Below are 25,704 nucleotides of genomic sequence, written 5' to 3'. Positions count from 1 at the left end.
ATGGGGGTAATTGGTATATAAGACCACCTCATCAGGAGTGGATCCAAACAGGATAGGGACCCTCTGCAAAAACAATATATGGGCTCAATAATGTGTCTGTACCATAATCTGCTTAGGCTAGATTCACATTGCGTTAGGGCAGTCCATCTAGCGCATAGCGCTACGGACTGCGCTAACGCAATGTCCCAAAAGGGATCGCGTTAGCCGATCCTGCTAGCGTAAATGCCCGATCTGCACTAGCGAGGAACGGACCGGCGAATGCTGCAAGCAGCATTCGAGGTCCGTCACTCAAATGACAGCACATCGCTAGTGCACGCCCATTGTGGGCGTGCGCTAGCGATGCGTTCGCCATTACAAGCAATGGCGGCGTTAACGGACTACGTTACACCACGTTATGCCGTGGTGTAACGTAGTCCATTTAACGGGTTCACATAACGTAATGTGAACCTAGCCTAATCTATTTAGAGGCGGAAATTGGCCCCCTTACACCTTGGACCCCTGTGCGCCTGCTCGTCTTTCTCTAATGGTATGTTTGACCGTGGCAATTTGCAGTCCAGGCGCTCACCAAAATGCACAATTCCAACTGCTTTGGAGGTGTAATTATCTCCTTTAAAATTTTGGCCGCTTTGTGGCTGCACGGGTTCAACCATAAACCAAAACACGTGTATAGCCAGCTCTTTCTAGGAAACAGGTGCACAGATATGATGCGGCATCACTGACAGTAGGAAAAAACTGGAGAAATCCAGCACTCTTACAAATTCAGTAGATGGTTAAAATCGCGTCTTCATTTTCACAGATTTGCTTTTTTAAATCCAGCAAATGGACCAGGGAAGATAATTTTGCTCTTTTTGAGCACACAGTGTGCTCTCACTAAGTTACTGAGATGGTTTTTTGTCAAATGGATTTTGGGTCCAGGATTTAGGAGCGACCAAAAGAGCTTGGGTGGGAAAGGTCGCTCCCATACTCCAGCCCGGGTATTACAGGCCTAACAACAGGCAGCTGGGGGGAAAGACCATTAATTGTTGACAATCTATGCTAGAGGCTGAGAATATCAAATTGGTGAGGAAAATGGGGATATGTTTCATACTCCGAATGTAGCTTACCGAGGGGGGGAGTGACAGTGGTCGAGCAAAGTCATAGAAGGCAGGGTCACGGCTGCAGGAAGTCAGCGGCAGGAGGAATAGGGGATGGGAGGTGGGGCTGTCCTGGCGGTGCGAAGGAGGAGTCATTGATCTCTTGGCTGCCCACTTCAGGAAAATGGCTCTGGCGCAAGCAAGAATTAAGAACATCAATCGACAGGTGAGACCTTGCTCATGCTTCCTGTGACCCCACTCCATCATCATCGTACCCCCTGGTAAGCTAAATTTGGACTACATGGAGGACCCCATTTTCATGTTAAAAATTTTTTTCCTATATTCCTCCTCTAATTTTGGGGTGCATCTTATAGTCCGAATAATACGGCACTTTTTATCATTGCATTCATTATTAAAAAGAAAAAGTACAATAAAAATAAGTTTATTTACTTTTAGAAGCTGATAACAATATCATAACAACACATTTCACAATATTTCCTTGAAGTTATGATCCTTCCACGAACGTTTTTTCTTTTTTTTATTCTATGCTTATAAAAAATTCATAATATTTCCAATTAGGGCATAAGAATAAAGTTCTAGCTACCTTTAGCCACCACTAGAGGGAGCTCAGGAGCTTCCCGCACAATGTTGACAAATCGAAAACAATAATAACACAGTCTACACTAAGCTCTTAGGCTCCCCCTAGTGGTGGCAGCAGGCAGCCAGAATTGTATTATTTGAATATATGTTTATTAGAGGGATTTACAGCAATGTATCAGAAATATAGAACCTCAATTACTGCTAAGCTACAGTATATCATGAAAATAATCATTGTAAGCTTAACAGTGAATTGATGTTGAAAGGTGTAAAAATTTAGGACACAATAAATTAATTTTCATATGTAATATTTGAATAAACAATTATTTAAATGAAGACGCCATCATTGTCATTATGGTCTAACGAAGAAAATTGTTTCTTCAGAGAGGAAGAGGACTAGAACTCTAGTGCCACCTATTGGAAGTAGCAATCCTAACAGTCAATGTCGACTCTTTAACGAGCCTTGTCGCATGTCTTGGATCCCGGTCAGACACCTCTCACCCAGCCAAACCAGATCTCACACTTTGCACTGACGAGGGGCAGTACCCCAAAACACAGTGTCTGCAAATTGAGATTCTGGTTTGGCTTTTATCCTAAGTCATGTCACAAGGCTCGTTAAAGGGTCGACATTGACTGTTAGGATTGCTACCACCAATAGGAGGCACTAGAGTTCTAGTCCTCTTCCTCTCTGAAGAGACAATTTGCATATTTCCCAGAGGAGCATTGCGGCTTTAAGTCTCCTCATCTCGACATGCTTAACATGTCACTTTCCGCAAGGAGAAACGGTACTTCTTGGATCCTGGTCTAAAGAAGAAAACATTCTATATAATCATTTACAAAACAAACAAACATTCATTTAGATGACATATTATAATTCAAGCATGATAATATTTATGCAGGGAATTCACAAAGTGAATGTCACAACATTTGACTTGACCAATATTTATGTTAAAGTTTGCAACTTCCCTCTCCTATTGGCACTTGAGAAGTTCCAAGAAAGTTTATGGGTTTAAAACGAGAGGGGAAAAGTCACATACTGGAAAACAAAAATAATGCTCACTTTGTTTTCTCGATCATGATATCTTGCAAGAGTTTAATAATTGTTCTACAAACAGGGAAGTGTAACTGGTATGAATTCATTCTTAGGTTCTTATTTGGGACCTTTATCAATTAGCCAGCACTAAAAGGCACAACCAGGAGGACCCAGCACATCCACACATGCACTGACTTTTTTCAAGACACTGTGTAATACTTCAATTGTCCTGCGGGGGCGCTGTAGGTGAAATGAGCAGTTGATGCTAGGTTCTTTCAAAAATAACAGCTCATTACTCTGGTTTTTAGCAGTGGGATACCCTTTTCGAAGAATGGATGATCCACTTTTTGAAAATAACCAACTATTTGGACAGCTTGCCTTGATCCATTGACTATGGTTTTTAAATGGGTGTACTGAACAAGATGTCCTTGAGGTTGAGTTCAATTTTTCCTTTGAAAAGTCTCTCCAACTCTTTTGTCCTCAAAGCGTTAGGACCAAACAACAAAGTTTTAATACTTTGAACATTAGTTCTACAACACTCCACGTTACTGTTCGTTCAGTCAAGAACATGTACAGGAACCTTTAGCCAAACCCAAAAGTTCAAATGTGAAGGTTTCTGTATGGATCAGAGGATTTGGGATTCAGATGTAGACTTGGTTTTGCTCTTCAGGTCTTTATGCATTGAGTCTTCATTGAAAGCTTTTTCAAATATGGAATGGATGGACTTACCAAATTTATTTTTAAAGTCCCGACCAATAAAAACATAGAGGAAAGGATTGACGCAGCTGTTCAGGAACGCGAGGCTGGTGGTTAGAGGAGTCCCAACACGAACTTCGTTCTGCAGATAGCCATCTTTCCGATATGTTGAGTGCAATTCCAGGAACGAGAAAATATGGTAAGGAAGCCAACAAAGAAAGAAGGTAATGATCACCGCGATGATTACTTTGAAGGGCTTGGAAGAGGTGGTCATGTGGTTTCTTTGGATCCGGAGGGCAATCACAGAGTAACATGTAACAACGATGGTGAAAGGAATAATAAATCCTACAACAAATCGCAATATGACTGTCGCTTTGTGTCGAGATATGCCAATGTCTTTAGATGCTCCAAGTTCAAAGTTGTTATAACAAAATATGAAGCCATCATCCTCGAAGGTGTCTCGAATTATAAAGTATGGCAAGCTTAATATAAAAGCCAGTAACCAAACAGCCATGACAACAAATAAAGCCAGCCTTGGAGTTCGGTGGTTTTGACACCAAACCGGGAAGATGACAGAGGCACAACGGTCTATACTGATGGAGGTAAGAAGGAAGACGCTTGCATACAGGTTGATGAAAGCCACCATGCTGTTCAACTTGCACATGAAGCTTCCGAAGAGCCAGTTGAAATTGTTTGCCAGGTAGATTATGCTCAAAGGGAGAAATAGTGTGAACACAAAGTCAGCAATCGCCAAATTAAGGAACCAAATAACGTTGACCGTTTTCTTCATCTTGAAGACTGTGAACCAGATGACCAGCCCATTCCCGAAGGTCCCCAGTAGAAAAGCCAAAGAGTAGACCACCAAAGAGAAATAATGCACAATATGCAATCCAGGCTCTTCGTCGGAGGAATCGGTGGCATCGACAGAAGTTTCATCCAGTGCTGTAATATCGAAGAATGGAAATGCTGTTGTGTTGCTTTCCATTATTTCATTGGTGAAGAGTGGAACAGTTCAAAGAACCTGCAAATGTAAAAAAAAATATTACCAATGGTAAAAATTACAATTTGTTCATTCATTTTAATGTAATTACAAGGAAGTGATTTGCTTTGTTTTCCATTTTAACTTTCCAATGTTTATAGAGGCGGAATTAGAAACATTCACATTGGAATGTGAATTTTCATTCTTAACAGGGCACATGGAGTGGCAAGTCAGAGGCTCAACAAGTATCATAGCTGGAGTAAGGCAAGTGACCAGATGCCACCGCACGCGACGCGCGTTTCCCCGGAAATACTTTTCCAAGTGTGAAAATGTGTGTCTGGTGTTGGATCTAGTCACTTGCCTTAATTCTGCTTTGACATTTGTTATATTGAGTATCCATTATTCTATTGCTTATATTTTTTTATGTCTCATTGCTCATTTGCACATATGGGCGCCTGGGTGTCCCCTTAGGTGGCTTAATTATTCAAGTTTTCTATTTGTTTATGCCTTACTTCCTGATTGAGTCATTTACTCTTCTATATATGATAATCATGTAATTGTTGTTATTGCTGAATTTGAATATATTTTATATTCCACTCTTTTTTTCGGTGTTACATATTAATTATTTGTGAATTATTGAGTAAGAAACCACTTAGATTTTTTATTAAATAGATATCAGGTTCTACTGCTTCTTCCTAACTTACCTCTCAAGTCTCATTCTACTGTGCGTTACTTTTTGTCTGCTGTTACTCACTTAATAAAATTATCTTGTTTTATTGTATATTGACTTGCATTTCTATCATTGGTGTTTCTTATGAGAAATGTCAACAAAAAAAAAGCCGAGGTAAAAACAGGAAAACACAAATGCTAAACAGGAGCAGAAAACACAGTCCTAAACCGGGAAGCACAAAGCTATACCTGGCAGCTTCCAGCAGAAGCTGGAAGGTTAAGTAGGGTGTGGTGCTTTCCAATTAGCTGAAGCAAGGAGCTGATAACATCAGCTGGAGAGCACACACCAATGCTGTCAGACAGGACAGCACTGCAGGTCTAACCTCAGTGTTGGACAGAGCCTGTGCCATCCATAGCTTCTTATCCCGGTATGTCTTCCATCACCAGCACCGCCTATGTAGTGAATATAGCAACTCCGGGAAATAGACGGAGAAGTCGCAGGAGCAGGTTCTTGTGGAGATACGACATGTGTCTCCTATTGAAATATTTTGCTAATCATGATCTTACCCAACAACAGCAAGGTGACATTATCAGATAAGGCGGAAGTTGGGCTAATGGTTTTAGTAGAGGTTAAGGCAACATGCTTATTTCATAAACCTCAGATAACAAAATGTTTTTTTTTCTTTACATCTCAGCTCTATGAAAACTACAGATGAACGTCAGATTCAGAAAAAGGTATTTATCCTCTTCAAAGAAAAGGATTCTTTACTGTAAAAGCATTGAGACTATTTGGAAGTTCTAAAGGTTACTTTTAATTGTTGATACTTTAAATATTTTATTTTAACAGTGGCTTAGATGTCTTTCTCAGTACGTTGAACTCGGACAGAAACATTACGTGCTCTCTTTTCAGGCTACTTATGATACACTGTTACACGATTTTTTTTGCGGTACAATGGAGCAGCCACTAGGTGGCAGTGTTTAATACGCTTTTCCTAACCGAGATCAATATTTATCAAAGTCTTAAATGGAAATAAAATGTTGACATTAAAAAAAAAAACTGTTTTTCTGGGTTCGGAGGAAATGTGTCAGTTTCCTTTTTTGAGAACCTGTTGTAACAAATCAGCAATTCATTTGTTTTTGTGTTCTGTAGGAATATTTTCTTCCGAGATCAGTCACTGCCCTGCAATGTGTTGTAATATTGTTACACAATGTTGGCTTTGCTCTGGTGCATGAGGCTGAGTCCCTGCTTAAAAGTGGACTTTTTATATGTAAATCCAAGAAACTGGACTTTTACAGTCCGACCGATGCTCAGTAGATAATGAAGTAGAAGTAAAGTAGTCATCTATTTAATTGTAACTTCTTCCTGACATGAACCTGCCCTATATACAATGAGTATCGGCTGCGTTATACAGCTGTTATTGGACTGAAACTGTCAGAATCAGAGAAACCAGCAGTTTACCCCATAGATGCCACGGTCAATAGTCACAGTAGCATCTAAGCGGATGGAAAGAGGTGCAGAAAGAACAGTCACAACTTCCACTAAATACAATTGTAGGTTTTTATATAGATAAGATGCTGGGAAAGATATATAGTACAGATCATTGGATGTCTTGAATATCTCCAATTTTTTCACCCCAAACACTTAATTTTGTCCAAATCTACTCAGTACGAATAGAAAGTGCTCCAAAGCTTCCAATTGAATTGTAAAGATGTGTGCAACACTCGGAGGTCTACTAGGACTGCATCCAGCACTTTTCAGGATTTTTAGAGCAAAATCAGCCTTAGCAATGTCACAGTGATCTCAATCGATGCAGATTGAAGAAAACACAAGATTGGAGTTGGCGCAATTCGATTTGGTTGTCCCGATAGATAGATAAATAGATAGATAGATAGATAGATAGATAGATAGATAGATAGATAATAGATAGATAGATAGATAGATAGATAATAGATAGATAGATAGATAGATAATAGATAGATAGATAGACAGACAGACAGACAGATAGATAGATAGATAGATAGATAGATAATAGATGGATAGATGATAGATAGATAGATAGATAGATAGATAGATAATATATAATAGATAGATAATAGATAATAGATAGATAGATAATATATAATAGATAGATAGATAATAGATAGATAATAGATAGGTAGATAGATAGATAGATGATAGATAGATAATAGATAGATAATAGATAGATAATAGATAGATAGATAATAGATAGATAGATAGATAGATAATAGATAGGTAGATAGATAGATAGATAATATATAATAGATAGATAATAGATAGATAGATAGATAATAGATAGATAATAGATATATGATAGATAGATAGATAGATAGATAGATAGATAATATATAATAGATATATAGATAGATAATAGATAATAGATAGATAGATAGATAGATAATAGATAGATAGATAGATAATAGATAGATAGATAGATAATAGATATATAGATAATAGATAGATAGATAGATAGATAGATAATAGATAAATAGATAGATAGATAGATAATAGATAGATAATAGATAGATAATAGATAGATACATAATAGTTAGATAATATATAGATCATAGATAATAGATAGATAGATAGATAGAAAATAGATAGAAAATAGATATTAGATAATACATAAATCATAGATAGATACTAAATAGATTTTTTTGTTACAAGCCATAATGCCATAACGTGTTTTCAGTTTATAATTATTATTCTGGACACTTCCGAAAAAGTTTCTACAACTTTCCGAAACTTTGTTCTTCAATTCCTCTCCATTTTCAAGATCTACGTTTGCTGTCAATGAACGAAGCACTGCTTTATATAAAGTTTCAGAACTTTTACCACCATTATACTTCATGATAACATCAAACCATTGGTCACAAATAATAAATTGCGTAGGAGATCCCTGGGTCTGTCCTTATCACAGCTCTACGTGTTACCTGCTAGCGGCGACGTTGTGTTATTCGTAAACAGTTTAGTGACAGATTCCATAATTAGCACTAAACCTGCTCCGGGATCTCGGGTCACAACGTCGCCCTCTGTTTTGCTGGTGAGGCTGTAATAATCGTACATTATAAAGCTTCTTCTCCCCACTCTACAGCCTGATACATGGCTTCCACGCTGGTTACTTACTTGCTTATCTCCAGGATCGACTCCTTCCTTTTTACTTTTGAGGTTCTTCGCTGTCTAAAAATATTCTCCAGTTAGGTGTGAAATTTATAGACCTTCGTCCCGTGACATCAGTTATTACATCAGATCCACAGTCAGCGAAAAACTTACCGTCAGGAGGAAATCCTCTTTTCCCCTTAACCCTTTCAGCGCTGAGACAGAGTCAGCCTGCAGGAACGTTTCTTTTGCTTGATGTTAGCAATCGTACCTGCTGTTTGCTTGTTTTTAAAGAGATGAACTGGAAACATTTAAAAAATTTATTTGGGGGTAAATGTAAGATAACGTTTTCATTACATACATTTTCCAGAATAGTGGAATATATCAAAACTAGATGCTATCGCATCGGGAGGGCGGTAATGTCACGATGGGGGCAGGCTTTGAAGCATTGAGAATCTCCCCGCATGTGCTCCCCACCTATCCACTCTGTCTTTCCCCATGTGCTGACTTCTCCCGTCTGTGCTCTCTTCTTTCACCTGTCTGCCCCATGTGCTATCCCCCTTGTCTGCTGTCTCTCTCCCTCCTGTCCTTTGTTCTTTTGCATCAGGGGACTCATGTGCTTGACACCTGCGCTTATATGCCTTGTTTCTGTCCCATCGATGCTGTTGCTCTTCAAGAGTCTCATTTGCCCGTTGTTGTCTTCGACGTTGTGCCTTTGCTGCTTACCTTTCATCGTCATTGGCGCACTTTTTAGGAGGAGCCATGTTGGCGCTGATATTTGCTTTTTAAAGGGGTTTTCCCAAGAACGAAAGTTAATTTTAAAAATTGTCTGTGTCTGACCGTGTACAGAACATATCACAGCTCCTGGGCAGGGGAGGAAGCAAAAGACAATACTGACATTACAGCAGGAGATCGCAGAGGATACATTTTATGAGGTAAAATATTGTTTAACAACAGTCAGTGAAATATTTTACCTCACAAAATGAATCCTCTGTGCTCCCCTGCTGTAATGTCAGTATTGACTTTTGCTCCCTCCCCTGCCCAGGAGCTGTGTTATGCTCCGTACTCGGTCAGACACAGACAATTTTTAAAATGAACTTTCGTTTGTGGGAAAACCCCTTTAATGTGACCGGTTTCCTCTGCGTGTAGACACGTCGCGCATCTGCCGCCAGGATCAGCCGAATAATTCACTGCAACTGCATGGAATTCGTGCAGGTGCAGTAAATCAGACCGATAGCGGCGGTCACATTAAAACTTTGCATGCGCTCCTCCTGTACAAAGATGGCGGCAGTCAGTGAATCATTTGGCTGATCCCGGTGGCAGCGTGTTCTCGATGGTGTTCCGCTGGTGGTACTGCGCAATAGGCTGCATACAGCGTATACAGTGTGTGTGTGTGGTGCGTAGGGTGTATACAGTGTGCATGTGTGGTGTGTCCAGCGAATACAGTGTGTATGTGTGGTGCATACGGTGTATACAGTGTGTGTGTGGTGCGTACAGCGAATACAGTGTGTGTGTGTGGTGCGTAGAGTGTATACAGTGTGTGTGTGGTGTGTACAGCGAATACAGTGTGTATGTGTGGTGCATACGGTGTATACAGTGTGTGTGTGGTGCGTACTGCGAATACAGTGTGTGTGTGGTGCGTAGGGTGTATACAGTGTGCATGTGTGGTGTGTACAGCGAATACAGTGTGTATGTGTGGTGCATACGGTGTATACAGTGTGTGTGTGGTGCGTACTGCGAATACAGTGTGTGTGTGTGGTGCGTAGGGTGTATACAGTGTGCATGTGTGGTGTGTACAGCGAATACAGTGTGTATGTGTGGTGCATACGGTGTATACAGTGTGTGTGTGTGGTGCATACGGCGTATACAGTGTGTGTGTGTGGTGCGTACTGTAAATACAGTGTGTGTGTGGTGCGTACGGCATATACAGTGTGTGTGTGTGTGGTGTGTACAGCATTTACAGTGTGTGTGGATTCCTAGGGTGTATACAGTGTGCGTGTGTGGTGTGTACAGCGAATACAGTGTGTGTGTGGTGCATACGGCGTATACAGTGTGTGTGTGTGGTGCGTACGGTGTATACAGTGTTTGTGTGTGTGGTGCGTACGGTGTATACAGTGTGTGTGTGTGGTGTGTACAGCGAATACAGTGTGTGTGTGGTGCGTACGGCGTATACAGTGTGTGTGTGGTGCGTATGGTGTATACAGTGTGTGTGTGGTGTGTACAGCGAATACAGTGTGTGTGTGGTGCATATGGCGTATACAGTGTGTGTGTGGTGCGTACAGCTTATACAGTGTGTGTGTGTTTGATGCATACAGCGTATACAGTGTGTGTGTGGTGCGTATGGCATATACAGTGTGTGTTTGTGTGTGTGGTGCATACGGCATATACAGTGTGTGTGTGTGTGTGTGTGTGGTGCGTACGGCGTATAGAGTGTGTGTGTGTGGTGCAAAAGTGTTCTGCTGGTGGTACCATGCAAGAGGCTGGCACCACCAGCAGTTTCCATATTGAGACACCCATCACTTGGGTGTCCCAATATGGAGGTCGGTGAACTTCCGCCGCTTGGAATTCTGGGATCCGGACACATCTGGACGGAACAGGATGTGAAGACATTACAGGGTAAATATATATTAAGATGCTACTACTTTTTAATTTTTAAAATTTTTTATTAGTTTTATGTTTATCATCAGTCGCAGAGGGAGTGACCGCAACACTTCCCATGTACGAGTGGAATCCACTGATGACAACGCTTACTCAGCTGGATGTGCGTCCCGCATTTTCATATGAAATGTATTGTAGTGCAGAGACCCTCTGGGAGGGGCAGCTGACATCGGCGTGACAGTCACAGGCGGCACATAGCAGTATGTCGTGTATGGCCCATAAAAAACACGCTAAAGTCAATTGCTGGCCTCTGCACCGGCTCTCGAAGAAGAGAATGCCATGTGTCATGGGAGCAGATGAAGGAGAGTAGAATTTTTTTTTTTTTTAATGTGTTTGAAAATAGCAGTAAAACACAGAGTATTATTACAGGATGGGCTGAAGAGGTGGGACATTATATCAGGAAGGGGCCAAGGATGGCGTACATATATTACTGAAATGGGTACAGATGTGGACATCACATGAGGATGGGGGATATTATTACTAGAAGGGGCCAAGGATGAGGGACACAAATTTCTGAAAGGGTCAAATCTCAGATATTATACCAAGAAGAGGATCAGGATGGGTGACGTTAACACAGGGCAGGGGACATTATTACAGTATGAGGGGGCAGGCTTAAATTTTGCATCGGAGCCCATCAGAGTCTAGATATGCCACTGTTTGCCATAATTGGCAACATGACTTTATTGTAGATGTTACAACTAAAGATGAGAAAATATATATATACATATATATATATATAAAGCTGAGTGCATGTATGTGTGTGTATGTATCAAGCCACTTTGCATAGCCCCGCCCACAGGGGGTAGAGAGCGGGGTTGCAGAGGGAAAGTGCAGGACGTGAGTGGAGAGTGGAGCTGCGAGAGAGAGAGCGGGGATGTAGAGGGATAGAGTGGGAAGGCGTGTAGAGAGCTGTGGAGAAGAGAGCACGGCTGTGGAGGGAGAGAGTGGGGCTGTGGAGGGAGAGCGGGACATGGATGAGAGCGGGGCTGTGGAGGGATAGAAACGGATGGTGCAGGGAGAGCAGGGCTGCAGAGGGAGAGAGCGGGACGGCGGGTGGAGAGCGGGGCTGCGGAAGGAGAGAGCCTGATGACCGGTGGAGAGCAGGACTGTTAAGGGAGATATGGGGATGCGGGTGGAGAGCTCGGCTCCTGAGGGAGAGAGCGGGATGGCCAGCGGAGACAGGGGCTGTGGAGGGAGAGAGCAGGATGGCGAGTGGAGAGCAGGACGGCAAGTGGAGAGCGGAGCTGCGGAGGGAGAGTGGGACGGCCAGTGGAGACATGGGCTGTGGAGCGAGAATGCAGGATGGCGATTACAGAGTGGGGCTGAGGAAGGAGACAGCGGGATAATGGACGGAGGGCGGGGCTGCTGAGGGAGAATACGGGACGGCGGGTGGAGAGCTGGGTTTCGGAGGGAGAGAGCGGGATGGCGAGTGGAGAGCGGGGCTGTGGAGGGAGAGTGGGACAGCCAGTGGAGACATGGGCTGCTCAGGGAGAGAGCGGGGCTGTGGAGCGAGAATGCAGGAAGGCGATTAGAGACTGAGGCTGAGGAAGGAGACAGCGGGATGGTGGACGGAGGGCGGGGCTGCTGAGGGAGAATACGGGACGTCAGTTAGTTTCTACGCCCGGGCAACGTCGGTCTCTTCAGCTAGTCCTATATAAATTGGCATATTCACTTTGAATTCTGTCAGGTAATTTAATTCGCATCATGACATCACGCGGGACATGGAAGACCACTGTGATGAAGGAAGGGGACCGGAGGTACCTAGAAGAGGACTGGAGAACCAGGTCTGACGACCGAAAAATAATTTTTATTTTTAACTGTGACATTTTTTTATTCTAGTCCCATTAGGAACCATGTATGGGTTTCATGAAAACAATTTTGCACCATTTGCCTCTGTTTAGTCTTCTGACACCGCCGATGACTTTTTAAATCTTTTTTTTTAGCTCCTCTCAGCAGATGTATGACCACAGACCACATGAAAGTTGAATGTGGGCGAAACAAAAGACCCTGTGAAATCCAAATGGTGCAATATTTTTAGTGAAACCCAATTGCAAACATGATTTTTAGCCTCAAATGCCTGCATTTAAAGGGACTCTGTCACCTGAATTTGGAGGGAACAATTTTCAGCCATAGGGGCGGGGTTTTCGGGTGTTTGATTCACCCTTTCCTTACCCGTTGGCTGCATGCTGGCTGCAATATTGGAATGAAGGTCTTTCTCTGTCCTCCGTAGTGCACGCCTGCGCAAGGCAATCTTGCCTTGCACAGGCGTGTACTATGGAGGACAGAGAATGTTTTCCAATCCAATCGCTCATAGCGAGACGTTGGCACATTTTATAGTGGAACAGAGATATAGTATTTGTAAAAATACCTGAACGGGCACCATTCTGTCCAATAATTATATTCTTTGCCAAATGAATGCCATTTATATCCCCATGTTTTCTACCCAAAACACTTAAGCATTATTTTTTTTTTATTTATATGTGGACATTCTGACTTTTTTTATCCTGTATGATTAAAAGAAAACCTACAGAATTTTGTTGAAGCTACTGAGCCAAGGGTAAACCAAGTATATTGGTTGTGGTCAAATTTACAATAATTAAACCTATAAAGAAAACATAAATACATTAAAGACGTAATTTTATTAGCATTTAAAACATGTATATGGAGACAGTCTTGTAAACATCAGTAAACATTCGCCATCGCTTCATCAAGGGGCAAATCACTCCTGATGAAGCTATGGCGAAACGTGCATCAGATGCAAACATCTGAGATAATGTGGTTTGTTTGATACAGTGACGTTTACTGTATTTTAAGTTTTGTCCCTGTGGTCTCTTATGTGGATGCATCAAGAAGAGCTCAACATTTATTAAATGCTTATAAGGAGACATAGTGGAAGCAATTTGGCGTGCACACATTAGTGGAAGGAGGTTATGAGCCCCTGAGACGTGTAGGAAGGTAAATTCACTGCACAATCTTGTGATGAATGCAATTTCTCTTAATTTGAAAATTCTAGTGCAGGTAGACATAAGCTCAGAGTGTAGAGAAAATTATAGATGCGGATAATATTTTGACCCGGTCCAGGGTCTTGCACATAAAGTTGCTTTGGAGGGGAATGGAAGAAATGAGCATACTGTTAGTGAACACATGTAGACAATATATTCATACTGTATATGCAATATATACAATAAATAGAGAGACCCAAATTGATGTATCTGGCGCATATAAAATCTTATATTTTTCCTATTTTCCTTCCCAAAATTTGGGGTCTGTCCTAGGGTATGGTGAAATTGCAAAAAAAAAGTGCAACTCCACAATGTTTTGGGGGGTTTTTATTTACTGTTTTTTTGCAGACTATAAGACACACCAGACCCTAGAACAGATCCCAAATTTTGGGAAGGAAAATAGGAAAAATATAAGATTTTTAATAAGATTTTTAATAAAATGGGGGTCCGTTTTATAGTCCGAATTATGGTAGCATACTGAGCAGGGTCACCAGATGCACATTTCCTGGTGCAGGAAGCCAGTGGCGCTGGCAGAAGTAGGGCAATGCTGCAGAAGGAGGGTTGTCGACGGTGAGGCAGAGCAGAGTTTAATGATTTTCTGGCGGTGGGCTTCAGAAAAGAGAAGCTGGCAGCCGGATGTGGCACATGTGCAGGTTGAGATCTCGAATGTGTTGAGATCTCAATCTGTGCAAGCATAGCAAGAGGTGGCCACTTTTTGAAGCAATGTGCTTCAGGAAAATGGCCACCTGAAGCAGCACATGAGCAGACTGGGATCTTCACCGAGCCAAGATCCCAATCTGTGCATGCATCGCTTCCGGCAGCCATTTTCCTGAAGCCCACTTCCAGGAAATCAATGCACATGATGGAACTTCACTCCTGCTTCACCGCCAACACCCTCTTTTTCCTGCCCAGAGCTGGCAGCATAGCCCAATTTCTGCTGCCGCCCACCAGCTTCCTGCAGCAGGGACCCTGCTTCCTGTGATACCTCTCCATAACTAACCACTGTGCTTGATGTCACCAGACATTATAAAGCTGATATCAACCCTAATTTAATAGCCTACTTGCCACCGCATCAGGGCAAATGGGAAGAGTGGATGCTAATCTAATGGATGCACCATTTCTGGGGATGCTGAGGGCTAATGTTGTTAGTCTGGGAGGGGACCAATGTCCATGGCCCCTTCCTAGGCTATTAATATCAGCCTGCAGCTGTCTGCCTAGCCTTTGCTAGTTATTAATTATAGGGGGACCCCACATAATTTTTGGGGGGTCACCCCTTGTTAATAATCAGTAAAGGCTAAGTATACAGCTTTGAGCTGGCATTAATAGCCTGGGAAGCTCCATGGGTATTGCCCCTTCCCTGGCTATAAACATCTGCCTCCAGTTGTCTGCTTTCCCTCAGCTGGTTAAAGAAAATTATCGGACCCCATGCCTTTTTTTCTTTTAGTTATCTATTTTTTTAACTAAATACATGTACATTAAACTATGACGTCACTGACATCTTCCTGTTATCTATTCTGTGTATATAACTATTCTATCTATTCTATTCTGACAATTCATGCTGTGAATTTACTGATGAAATATTGGAGTTCCTATGAGATGGGTGCATAAAATTCATACGGCACACGCATGGTCCATGTGTTGATTTTTTTCTTGCACCCATTGACTTGCACTGGTGAGTCTCGTCCGATATACACAGTCACTCGCAGCATGCTGCAATTTTTTTGTTAGTAAGAGCTGAGAAAAAAAAATTGCAGATGAACACATAATCATTGACTAACATTAGAACTTACAGTGTATATAGTTACGCCAGGTTAACAGATATCGACGGATTATCAAGAGGCAGCGTCTTCTGGACACCATAGATAAAACACTGAGGAGCTTCAGTGTTACTTCCTAGATATGTTCAAACCAAATTCCCAGAACCTTGATTAGTAATGATAAGGGTTAGATGTTTCTTTTTCACAAATATTAATGCTAGAGATGACTGAGTCTTTTGTAATTCTAATTCTCCATCTTTGCCAAATTTTTCCAAAACATTGGATTGGCAGCGAATCACAAATACTGCAGAGCATCCAATCACTGTAGTCTACGGCAAACTTGCTTGACTGTGAATATTATACATGATGCACACAAGGGCCAGGACTGGATGACGGCCATCCATTCTTGTGTCCCTGTCAGTCCTATCGACTTTTCTTTCTGTGCACAACATGGTGTCCAGACCATGGGAACTCTCGAATCAGGGTTTGATTTCTGGGTCAATGATCCTTTCCCTTCATGTGAGATGGAAACACAACAGCCTGTTGTGTTCTCAGTCTTGTGCAGAGGTCCAATACTGTGCAGTGGCACACCAAACCTGTGCAAAGGGCCAATCCTGTGCAGATGCCCAATCATGTGCAGCAGTAGACCAATCCTGTGTAGAAGCTTAACCCTGTGCAGTGGCAGACCAATCCTGTGCAGAGCCCAATCCTGCGCAGTGGCGGACCAATCCTGTGTAGAAGCCCAACCCTGTGCAGCAACAGACCAATCTTGTGCAGAGGCCCAACCCGGTGCAGTGGCAGACCAATCCTGTGTAGAAGCCCAACCCTGTGCAGCGACAGACCAATCCTGTGTAGAAGCACAACCCTGTGCAGCGACAGACCAATCCTGTGCAGAGGCCCAACCCTGTGCAGCGGCACACCAATCCTGTGCAGAGCCCAATCCTGTGCAGAGGCCCAATCATGTGCAGCAGTAGACCAATCCTGTGTAGAAGCTTAACCCTGTGCAGTGGCAGACCGATCATGTGCAGAGGCCCAACCCTGTGCAGTGGTGGACCAATCCTGTGTAGAAGCCCAACCCTCTGTAGCAACAGACCAATCCTGTGCAGAGGCCGAACCCTGTGCAGCGGCACACCAACCCTGTGCAGAGGCCCAACCATGTGCAGTGGTGGACCAATCCTGTGTAGAAGCCCAACCCTCTGCAGTGGCACACCAATCATGTGCAGAGGCCAAACCCTGTGCAGCGGCACACCAATCCTGTGCAGAGGCCCAACCCTGTGCAGTGGCACACCAATCCTGTGCAGAGGCCCAACCCTGTGCAGCGGCACACCAATCCTGTGCAGATGCCCAACCCTGTGCAGTGGCACACCAATCATGTGCAGAAGCCTATAATGCCAAGATTTTAGCAAAGCTTGGATATGGTTTCAAAGAAGGCCACTATTTGTGATATAACACAATTTTATTTCAAAGTACTAAATTCAAGGAATAGTATGATTGCATAGACTTTTGTATATTTTAACATACAAAGGTTAAGTACATATAAAGATTAAATACATATAATGATTAAGCACATATACTTACATCGTCACCAAGGAGCTTTTAAATATCATCCATCTGGAATATCAGAGAAGCAAGCACCAAAACAGAGAACCCCTGGAAAATTCAAAACACTGCATGGGCGTCAGCACTTATGCAGGTATCACAACACTGGTACACGTACAAGTACAGTTACCCAACTTTCTACTTCCATCTTAGTCATGTTTCTCTGGCCTTATATAGTGATTTGCACTATGTGTAACTCTGGTTCAGTCTTTGCCCTCAAGTGGGATAAGATGATTCAGAGATACAAGGCAAGCCTCAGACAATGGGCAATAAACCCACACAACATAAAAGCTCCCAAGGAGTACATAAGTCCACAGCAGACAGAGGTTAAATGAACCTCAATGTTTTAGAATAAAAAAAAACAACAAACATAGAACTATTTGTGAGGTATAAACCTTCAGAAAACAGTCCTCAAGATTTTGTCACTATGAACATTGCCTGTCTGTAAATGTATGACCAGCAATGCTGCTCTGTCATGGTCTGAATGCATTCTGTATATTTCAATATGAACTCAAAATATAAACACCAATCATGCGCAGAGGCCCAACCCTGAGAGGCGAGACACATAAATCCTAATTTTTTGCAAGCGATGAGGATAATGACAAAAATATAGCTATAAAGTTATATAAATTTTTTTCTTTTTAAATCTTTTTGTTCCCAATTCTATAGGGAGAATTCGCGCCCAATCAATGAACAAATATCATAATATTAAAAAGATGATGATAGTAAAAAAATGAACGTAATGATGGCTGCACGTGAATTTCTTTTGAAAGGTGAACCTTTTGTCCTCCGTACTGGAAAGGGTCCTACCAGGTAAGATGGAATGTTAGACAGGTCAATCCCCAAAAGGTACATATAATCACAAAAATTATGAAGACACTTAATTATTTTTATGGAAGCAATAGTTTATTTTTTAAGTCAAAACAAAACAATTTTTTTAGCAGTAAAATTGCTCAAAATGTAAATTGTTCTTGTCTATCACACCTTGAAAAAAGCACCAAGGAGATATTAACGACATTTATAAGGCAATATGAAACAGCGGGGGTAGGGCAATACATTACAGCCCCTGAAAAAGCAATGGGGCTACTTCAGACCCTGGACAAAGGAAAAGGTTTGTAGGTCGCTATTCTTCCTCCATCACTTGTTAAATCCTTGTAAGCATTATTTCCAATACAATAAAAAGGGGAATTATATCTCTGATGCCACAAATGTCCCTACTGATGAATATTGTAGACACTTTGTAGGGTCTCAATCAGCGAAACACTTTCCTCATTACCTGCCAGTGGTGGATTCTAAACTAACACTAACTCGTTACAAAATCAAATAGTCCTCAGTCATACCGATCTGTCTCTGCAAATTCAGGTGACCATTGTTCAATTACAGGATGTAACTCAGGATCAGTAATGTAATGTATGTACACAGTGACTGCACCAGCAGAATAGTGAGTGCAGCTCTGGGGTATAATACAGGAGGTAACTCAGGATCAGTAATGTAATGTATGTACACGGTGACTGCACCAGCAGAATAGTGAGTGCAGCTCTGGAGTATAATACATGATGTAACTCAGGATCAGTAATGTAATGTATGTACACAGTGACTGCACCAGCAGAATAGCGAGTGCAGCTCTGGAGTATAATACAGGATGTGACTCAGGATCAGTAATGTAATGTATGTACACAGTGAATGCACCAGCAGAATAGTGAGTGCAGCTCTGGGGTATAATACAGGAGGTAACTCAGGATCAGTAATGTAATGTATGTACACAGTGACTGCACCAGCAGAATAGTGAGTGCAGCTCTGGAGTATAATACAGGATGTAACTCAGGATCAGTAATGTAATGTATGTACACAGTGACTGCACCAGCAGAATAGTGAGTGCAGCTATGGGGTATAATACAGGATATAACGCAGAATCAGTAATGTAATGTATGTACACAGTGATTGTAACAGCAGAATAGTGAGTGCAGCTCTGGTGTATAATACAGGAGGTAACTCGGGATCAGTAATGTATGTACACAGTGACTGCACCAGCAGAATAGCAAGTGCAGCTCTGGAGTATAATACAGGATGTGACTCAGGATCAGTAATGTAATGTATGTACACAGTGACTGCACCAGCAGAATAGTAAGTGCAGCTCTGGGGTATAATACAGGAGGTAACTCAGGATCAGTAATGTAATGTATGTACACAGTGACTGCACCAGCAGAATAGTGAGTGCAGCTATGGGGTATAATACAGGATATAACTCAGAATCAGTAATGTAATGTATGTACACAGTGATTGTAACAGCAGAATAGTGAGTGCAGCTCTGGAGTATAATACAGGATGTAACTCGGGATCAGTAATGTATGTACACAGTGACTGCACCAGCAGAATAGTGAGTGCAGCTCTGGGGTATAATACAGGATGTAACTCAGGATCAGTAATGCAATGTATGAACACAGTGACTGCACCAGCAGAATAGTGAGTGCAGCTCTGGGGTATAATACAGGATGTAACTCAGGATCAGTAATGTAATGTATGTACACAGTGACTGCACCAGCAGAATAGTGAGTGCAGCTCTGGGGTATAATACAGGATGTAACTCAGGATCAGTAATGTAATGTATGTACACAGTGACTGCACCAGCAGAATAGTGAGTGCAGCTCTGGGGTATAATACAGGATGTAACTCAGGATCAGTAATGTAATGTATGTTCCCAGTGATTGCACCAGCAGAATAGTGAGTGCAGCTCTGGAGTATAGTACAGGATGTAACTGTATTAGTATAGTATGGTTAAGCTTTAATAGCACAATATTGAACAACCCCTTTATGTATTATATGTATGTCCATTATATTGTCAAGAAATGCATATTAAAATGTAATGTGAATGATTGTGGATATACACATTTATAGCAAAGTGGGACTAGCAGATATAAAATATTTGTGGTTTGACCTCAGCAGAGGACGTTAGTAGTAATACCACAGTGCAGTTTCCATTAATAGAAAAATTAGAAACTCTTAGGACACAAAAAAAATACAAACACTAAAGTCTAAATTATTTCCATTATGCAGTCTATTGCTCCCAGTTATCAGCCAGTGGTGGTTGTGGAGAGGCTCATTGTAATATTCTGCAGTAGGATGTTGCCTGTCCCCATAATAATAGCCTCCATGGCACATGTACAAGAACTGGACAAACACATTTGCATAAGCTAAAATATGACTGATTCTGCCTTGATACAAACCCAATGTATCACTTTATGCTACCTGTGGTTTTACATAGGACTGCAATTGCAGAACGCACAACGCAATGCTAAGAATTAACTTGAGCTCTGCTAAAGTCTCATCTTACATAACACATAATGTATATTTGGTTATGTGGGGTTGTCTACAAGCGATCGTAGGGCAAAACAGTCAACTTTTTGATGCCCTCTGGATCAAGTAACCTTTGGATTGAGTAGTCCAGACAATCCAAAATTCCAGAAAAACCCAATAATGCAACATCACATTAGAAAGAAAGATATTTAGCAAATGTTCCATAGCCCATTAAGATATTGCACGAGTGCAGCTGCAGTCTAAGATCCTTAGATCTGGAGCAGAAATGTGGAGATGGTCAACATAAAGACACACAAATCCTTCCAACCAAAGATTCATTGTAGAGAGACCAGGCTCAGTCAGGTAAGCCGAGACTCTTGGTCAGAGACTGATCTTGACTTCCCATGGCTATAATTATTTTTACCATGTTCTTCACTAAATGCACTTTCGAAGGCCATAAGTATGGACCTTCGCAAAGATTCCTTGAAATCCCTCCCCAAGAAGACATATAGGAAAGGGTTCAAGCAGCTGTTGAAGAAAGCCAAGCTTGTAGCCAGAGGACTTCCTATAAGAACTGCAGTTTTTAATGTGTTGTTGTCCCAGTGGTGCATGACGACTTCTAAAACGGACAGGATGTGATAGGGAAACCAGCAAAGAAAAAAAGCCACCACCACAGTGGCCATGACCTTGAATGGTCTACTGGACCAAGAAAGTTGACTCCTCCTCAACTTGAGAGCCATCAAAGAATAAAAAACTAAAATAAGCCCAAAAGGGAGTAGGAAACCAAAAAGAAACCGTACAGAGATCATCACCTGGTGCCTCATTGACCTGAGAGCCACCACCTCCAAATCATCAAAGTCACTGGAAAAAGCATAATTATTATAGCAATGGGTCACATTGGTTTCATTGTCTCTTATAGTGTCCCTAAAGGCCAGATAGGGTGAACAAAGGCATAAGGCAACTAACCAAATGGCTAATGCTATGACGTTGGCCAGCTTGATGGTCCTATTGTTTTGCGCCCATACCGGCCTTACCACGGAGACACAACGGTCTGCACTGATGACAGTAAGGAGGAAGACACTGGCAAATAAATTCAAGAAAGCCACAGTACTGTTGAGTTTACATAGTAAGGTGCCAAAGGGCCAGTCAAATCGAAGGGCTGTGTAGGCAATACTCAACGGTAAGAAGAACGTGAAGATGAAATCAGCAATGGCGAGGTTCAAAAACCACACGGTGTTTACAGTCCTCTTCATCCGAAATCCTGCAATCCAGATAACCAAACCATTGCCAATGGTTCCAAGCAGGAAGGATATGCTGTAAATGATAATGGACATGTACCGGAGTGTGGTCTCCAGCTCTAATGGAAGATCTTCTGTGGGGACATACTCTTCTTCTTCATCCTCCAGTTGCAGTGCCAAAGGATTGGGTGAGGATGGGAAAAATGTAGACTGCTCCATGGTGGGGTGGTCTGAAACAGAGCAAGTCAGAGCTTAGTACAAACCATCACGTAACGAAGGAATAACAATGTATGACGCAGCAGAGAGGAGGCTGCATGGCGGATCTCAGGTAAAGTCCGGCACTGAGTTATGACAATGAAAGAGGTGGGTTCCTATTCACGTCTACAGTTTAGAATAATGTCTCAGCTTCCTGATTTTATATATATATAGTAGTAACTCAATATTCTTTACAGGATTATACAAGTATAAGTACATAACCCTCAGTGACTACAGTCGTAACCATGGCTGATCCCAATCTACATACTAAAAGGTGGTGAGAACCTGCATTGACTCGCCTCTCCTGAAACAATGCATTTAAAGATATTTTTATTTTTGCTTTAAGCCCCCTCTTTTCTATTTATGCCACAAGTGATTGGCAATATTCATATTATCCCAATTAGATTACCAATGAACTAAGCAAAACCATGCTACCTAACAGGTAGGTAGGACCTTAGTACCTTGAGATGTATCAAGTAAGCAGAACTTAAGTACCATGCCACCTACCAAGTAAGAAGAACTTAAGTATCATGCCACCTACTAAGTAGGTAGAACGTTAGTACTGTGCTACCTACCAAGAACAAAGAACTTAGTTCAATGCCACCTACCAAGTGGGTAGGCTTAGTATCATGCCACCTACCAAGTAGGTAGAACCTAGTACCATGCCACCTTCCAAGTACATAGAACTTAATACAATGCCACATACCAAAGTAGGTAGAACATAGAAACATGCCACCTTCCAAGTACATAGAACTTAGTACAATGCCACCGACCGAGTAGGTAGAACTTAGTACCATGCCACCGACCAAGTAGGTAGAACTTAGTTACATGCCACCTACCAAGTAGACAGAACTTAGTACCATGCCACCTACCAAGTAGGTAGAACTTAGTACCATGCCATCTACCAAGTAGACAGAACTTAGTACCATGCCACCTACCAAGTAGGTAGAACTTAGTACCATGCCATCTACCAAGTAGATAGAACTTAGTACCATGCCACCTACCAAGTAGGTAGAACTTAGTACCATGCCATCTACCATGTAGATAGAACTTAGTTACATGCCACCTACCAAGTAGGTAGAACTTAGTACCATGCCGCCTACCAAGTAGGTAGAACTTAGTACCATGCCATCTACCAAGTAGGCATAACTTAGTACCATGCCACCTACCAAGTAGGTAGAACTTAGACCATGCCACCTACCAAGTAGGTAGAATTAAGTACCATGCCACCTACCAATTAGGTTGGACCTTAGTACCTTGACATGTGCCAAGTAAGCAGAACTTTAGTACCATTCCACCCACCAAGTAAGAAGAAAATAGGTGCCATGCCACCTACCAATTATGTAGAACTTAGTACCATGACACCTATTAAGTAGGTAGAACCTTAGTACCATGAGATGAACCAAGTAAAAGATATCATGCCACGTACCACATAACCAGAACCATAGTACCATGCCAACTACCAAGTAAGCAGAACCTCAGTATCATGCCATCACCAAGATGTAAAGCTTTAGAACATGTGACCTATCAAATAATTAGAATTTCAGTCTCATAACATCTTGCATGTAAGTTGAAGAATCTTAGTACCATGCCATCTACCAAGTAAGCAGATAATTGGTATCATACCAGCTACTAAATACGAACTCCAGTACTGTGCCACATACTCATGAAGGAAACTTTCCAATTGTGCCACCTTCCAAGTGAGGTAATGTCAGAGCATTTGGAACATTGGTAGGACTCCAATTTAGTAGTACTTAGAACTTCATTAATATGCTACCTATCGAGAAAGCAGACCTTCAGCACCATGCCACCTACCAATTAGGTAGAAGTATTTTAGTACCATGCCATGTATCAAGAAAATAAACCTCAGCACCCTGCTACCTGATTGCTAGGCAGAAGCTTGGAACCATATGCGCTGCAAACTAGTCAGAAATTCAGAAATGTGGTATCGTTCAAAGACGGTATAACTTTATACCAGTCTTCTATGTTCTTCAACACAAAATTCCTGGTTCTTTACATCTACTTTGTTCTTGGCGTAAAGACCGTGGTGATCTGCCTGTCCTGTAACTGTTACCTTGCACACTGGCACAATGCCCACCAGCAGGTAAGAGAGGAGGAAGGTCAATGAGAAAGACATCATCAATAGCATTCATTGCTGGTCAATGTCTAGTGTCTACCTCTTTCCTACATGATCCCCTACAAGACTGAAACATCTGCTGACCATAAATTGAATGTGTGTTGGCACCATAGACTTAGGTCCCATTATTTGGTTGCGCCCAAGTATGACACCCTAAGACAACTCAGCACCTTCAAGACAATGGACCACTGGGGTCTTTTGCGGGGCTACAAGTAAATCTGTTCCATTATAATAACTCAGAGACTTATTATATATTACAAAGACAATGTAGAGAGTGACAACGACCCCCAAAATGTAGCATTAGTTATAGATGAAGGTAGCGTGTGAATAAATACTCTACCTGCTGCTAAGGAATGATCGTATGCTCTTCCCCTGGATACAGACGGAAGGAAAATCAGCTGGAAGATCAAGGCTGGAATAGTTTGTGAGTCACAGACGTCCTGACTATAACCCCCTCTTGCCACAGAAAGGAGCTTAAAGGAGCAGAAGAAGTGTGGTTACTGGCGGCCGCTCTTCTCCGTGATCTACAAAATGTTCTAAACCCATCCCAGAAAAGAGAAAAACTCATTGCTACCAGATGCCATTATATATATGTAGGGGAGGGAAGATGAGGTGTCCATGAAGAAATCAACAAACGTCTTATGCTATAGTGTTCTGCAGCAGCTGGAGTGTATTATGAGATTCTACAGCAGCTGAGATGTATTATGAGGTTCTACAGCAGCTGAGGTGTATTATGAGGTTCTGCAGCAGATGAGGTGTGTACTACAGAGCCTTCTCGAATCCCTTTGTCTTCATATATGTGGTCCATGGTGGGTGCAGACGCCTTTACATCTTTTTCTTTGTCCTCTCCTCTTCCTCTCAGCTCCCTAAAGTAAGAGTTCACAGAAGGTAACCCTTCCCTGGAAACCTTTACTTTGGCAGAGAAGCCTCGGACTCACATTACAAGCAGCTTCAGGACTTGAATCTTTCCGACACATTTTCTTATTCAGCAAAGTCAAAGCAAATACAACCTTCCATGTAGAGATGTAGCAGATCTACATCCGTGAAGCAGATCTGAGTTTGACGGTTGTCGCTATTCATATTGACCTTGCCATGTGCCGCCGGCGCCTGTGGTTCTGCATAGACTATAGGTAAACCTACTACTGGATTGAGATGCCTAAGTAAGGCCTCATTCGCACAACCTGGTGATTCCTCTACAGAAAAAAACAGTAGTGGTGAGGTCCATGGTCCGTATCCGTGTGCCACCCATATGAACCACCTTGCTGTCCATGTCCTTGTGTCCATGCTTCACATCCATGTGGCATCCGTGTGCTGTCCGTGTGACATGCAGCGGCACCTTGGCAAAGTAGTACAGTTCGCACTGCTAACGGCGGGTCTCATTATTATCACTTGGTCTTCCTGAGATCAGTGTCTCAGTTAAAATAAAGAATTAAATTAAAAAGCAACGCGGGCTCTAATTTTCGTAACCAGCAGAGGCAAAACCCACTTCTGAAGGCTGTTTTTAATAATCTGGGAAAAGGGGACAATATCGCAAAAGGTTCCCAGGCTATTAATAACAGCTCACAGCTGTTTGCTTAGCCTTTTCTGGTGAATTTAGAA

General features: G+C 42.1%; 2 protein-coding genes across 4 annotated transcripts; both read right to left on the bottom strand.

Moving 5' to 3' along the window:
* Nucleotides 1-1,499: 1,499 nt before the first annotated feature.
* Nucleotides 1,500-18,694, bottom strand: LOC138651899 (chemerin-like receptor 1). Of its 3 annotated transcripts, none has more exons than XM_069742493.1 (2): nt 17,161-18,694; nt 1,500-4,420 (listed from the first exon to the last, which is right to left on the bottom strand). In XM_069742493.1, exon 2 carries the CDS (start codon nt 4,382-4,384, stop codon nt 3,329-3,331), a length of 1,056 nt encoding a protein of 351 aa, XP_069598594.1. In that variant the 5' UTR covers nt 4,385-4,420; nt 17,161-18,694; the 3' UTR covers nt 1,500-3,328. The 3 variants fall into 3 exon arrangements, with proteins under 3 accessions (XP_069598594.1, XP_069598593.1, XP_069598595.1); XM_069742492.1 differs by lacking the exon at nt 17,161-18,694 and adding an exon at nt 8,193-8,279; XM_069742494.1 differs by lacking the exon at nt 17,161-18,694 and adding an exon at nt 8,000-8,049.
* LOC138651898 (chemerin-like receptor 1) lies at nt 18,066-24,636 on the bottom strand. Its single transcript, XM_069742491.1, has 2 exons — nt 24,446-24,636; nt 18,066-21,943 (listed from the first exon to the last, which is right to left on the bottom strand). The coding sequence occupies exon 2, from the start codon at nt 21,930-21,932 to the stop codon at nt 20,835-20,837; it is 1,098 nt and encodes a 365-aa protein (XP_069598592.1). The 5' UTR covers nt 21,933-21,943; nt 24,446-24,636; the 3' UTR covers nt 18,066-20,834.
* Between the last annotated feature and the right edge of the window lie 1,068 nt (nt 24,637-25,704).

The sequence above is a fragment of the Ranitomeya imitator genome, chromosome 10 (assembly GCF_032444005.1).
Source record: "Ranitomeya imitator isolate aRanImi1 chromosome 10, aRanImi1.pri, whole genome shotgun sequence".
Lineage (NCBI taxonomy): Eukaryota > Metazoa > Chordata > Amphibia > Anura > Dendrobatidae > Ranitomeya > Ranitomeya imitator.
The sequence above is the reverse complement of the archived record's forward strand: the minus strand, read 5'-3'. Positions and strand labels throughout refer to the sequence as shown.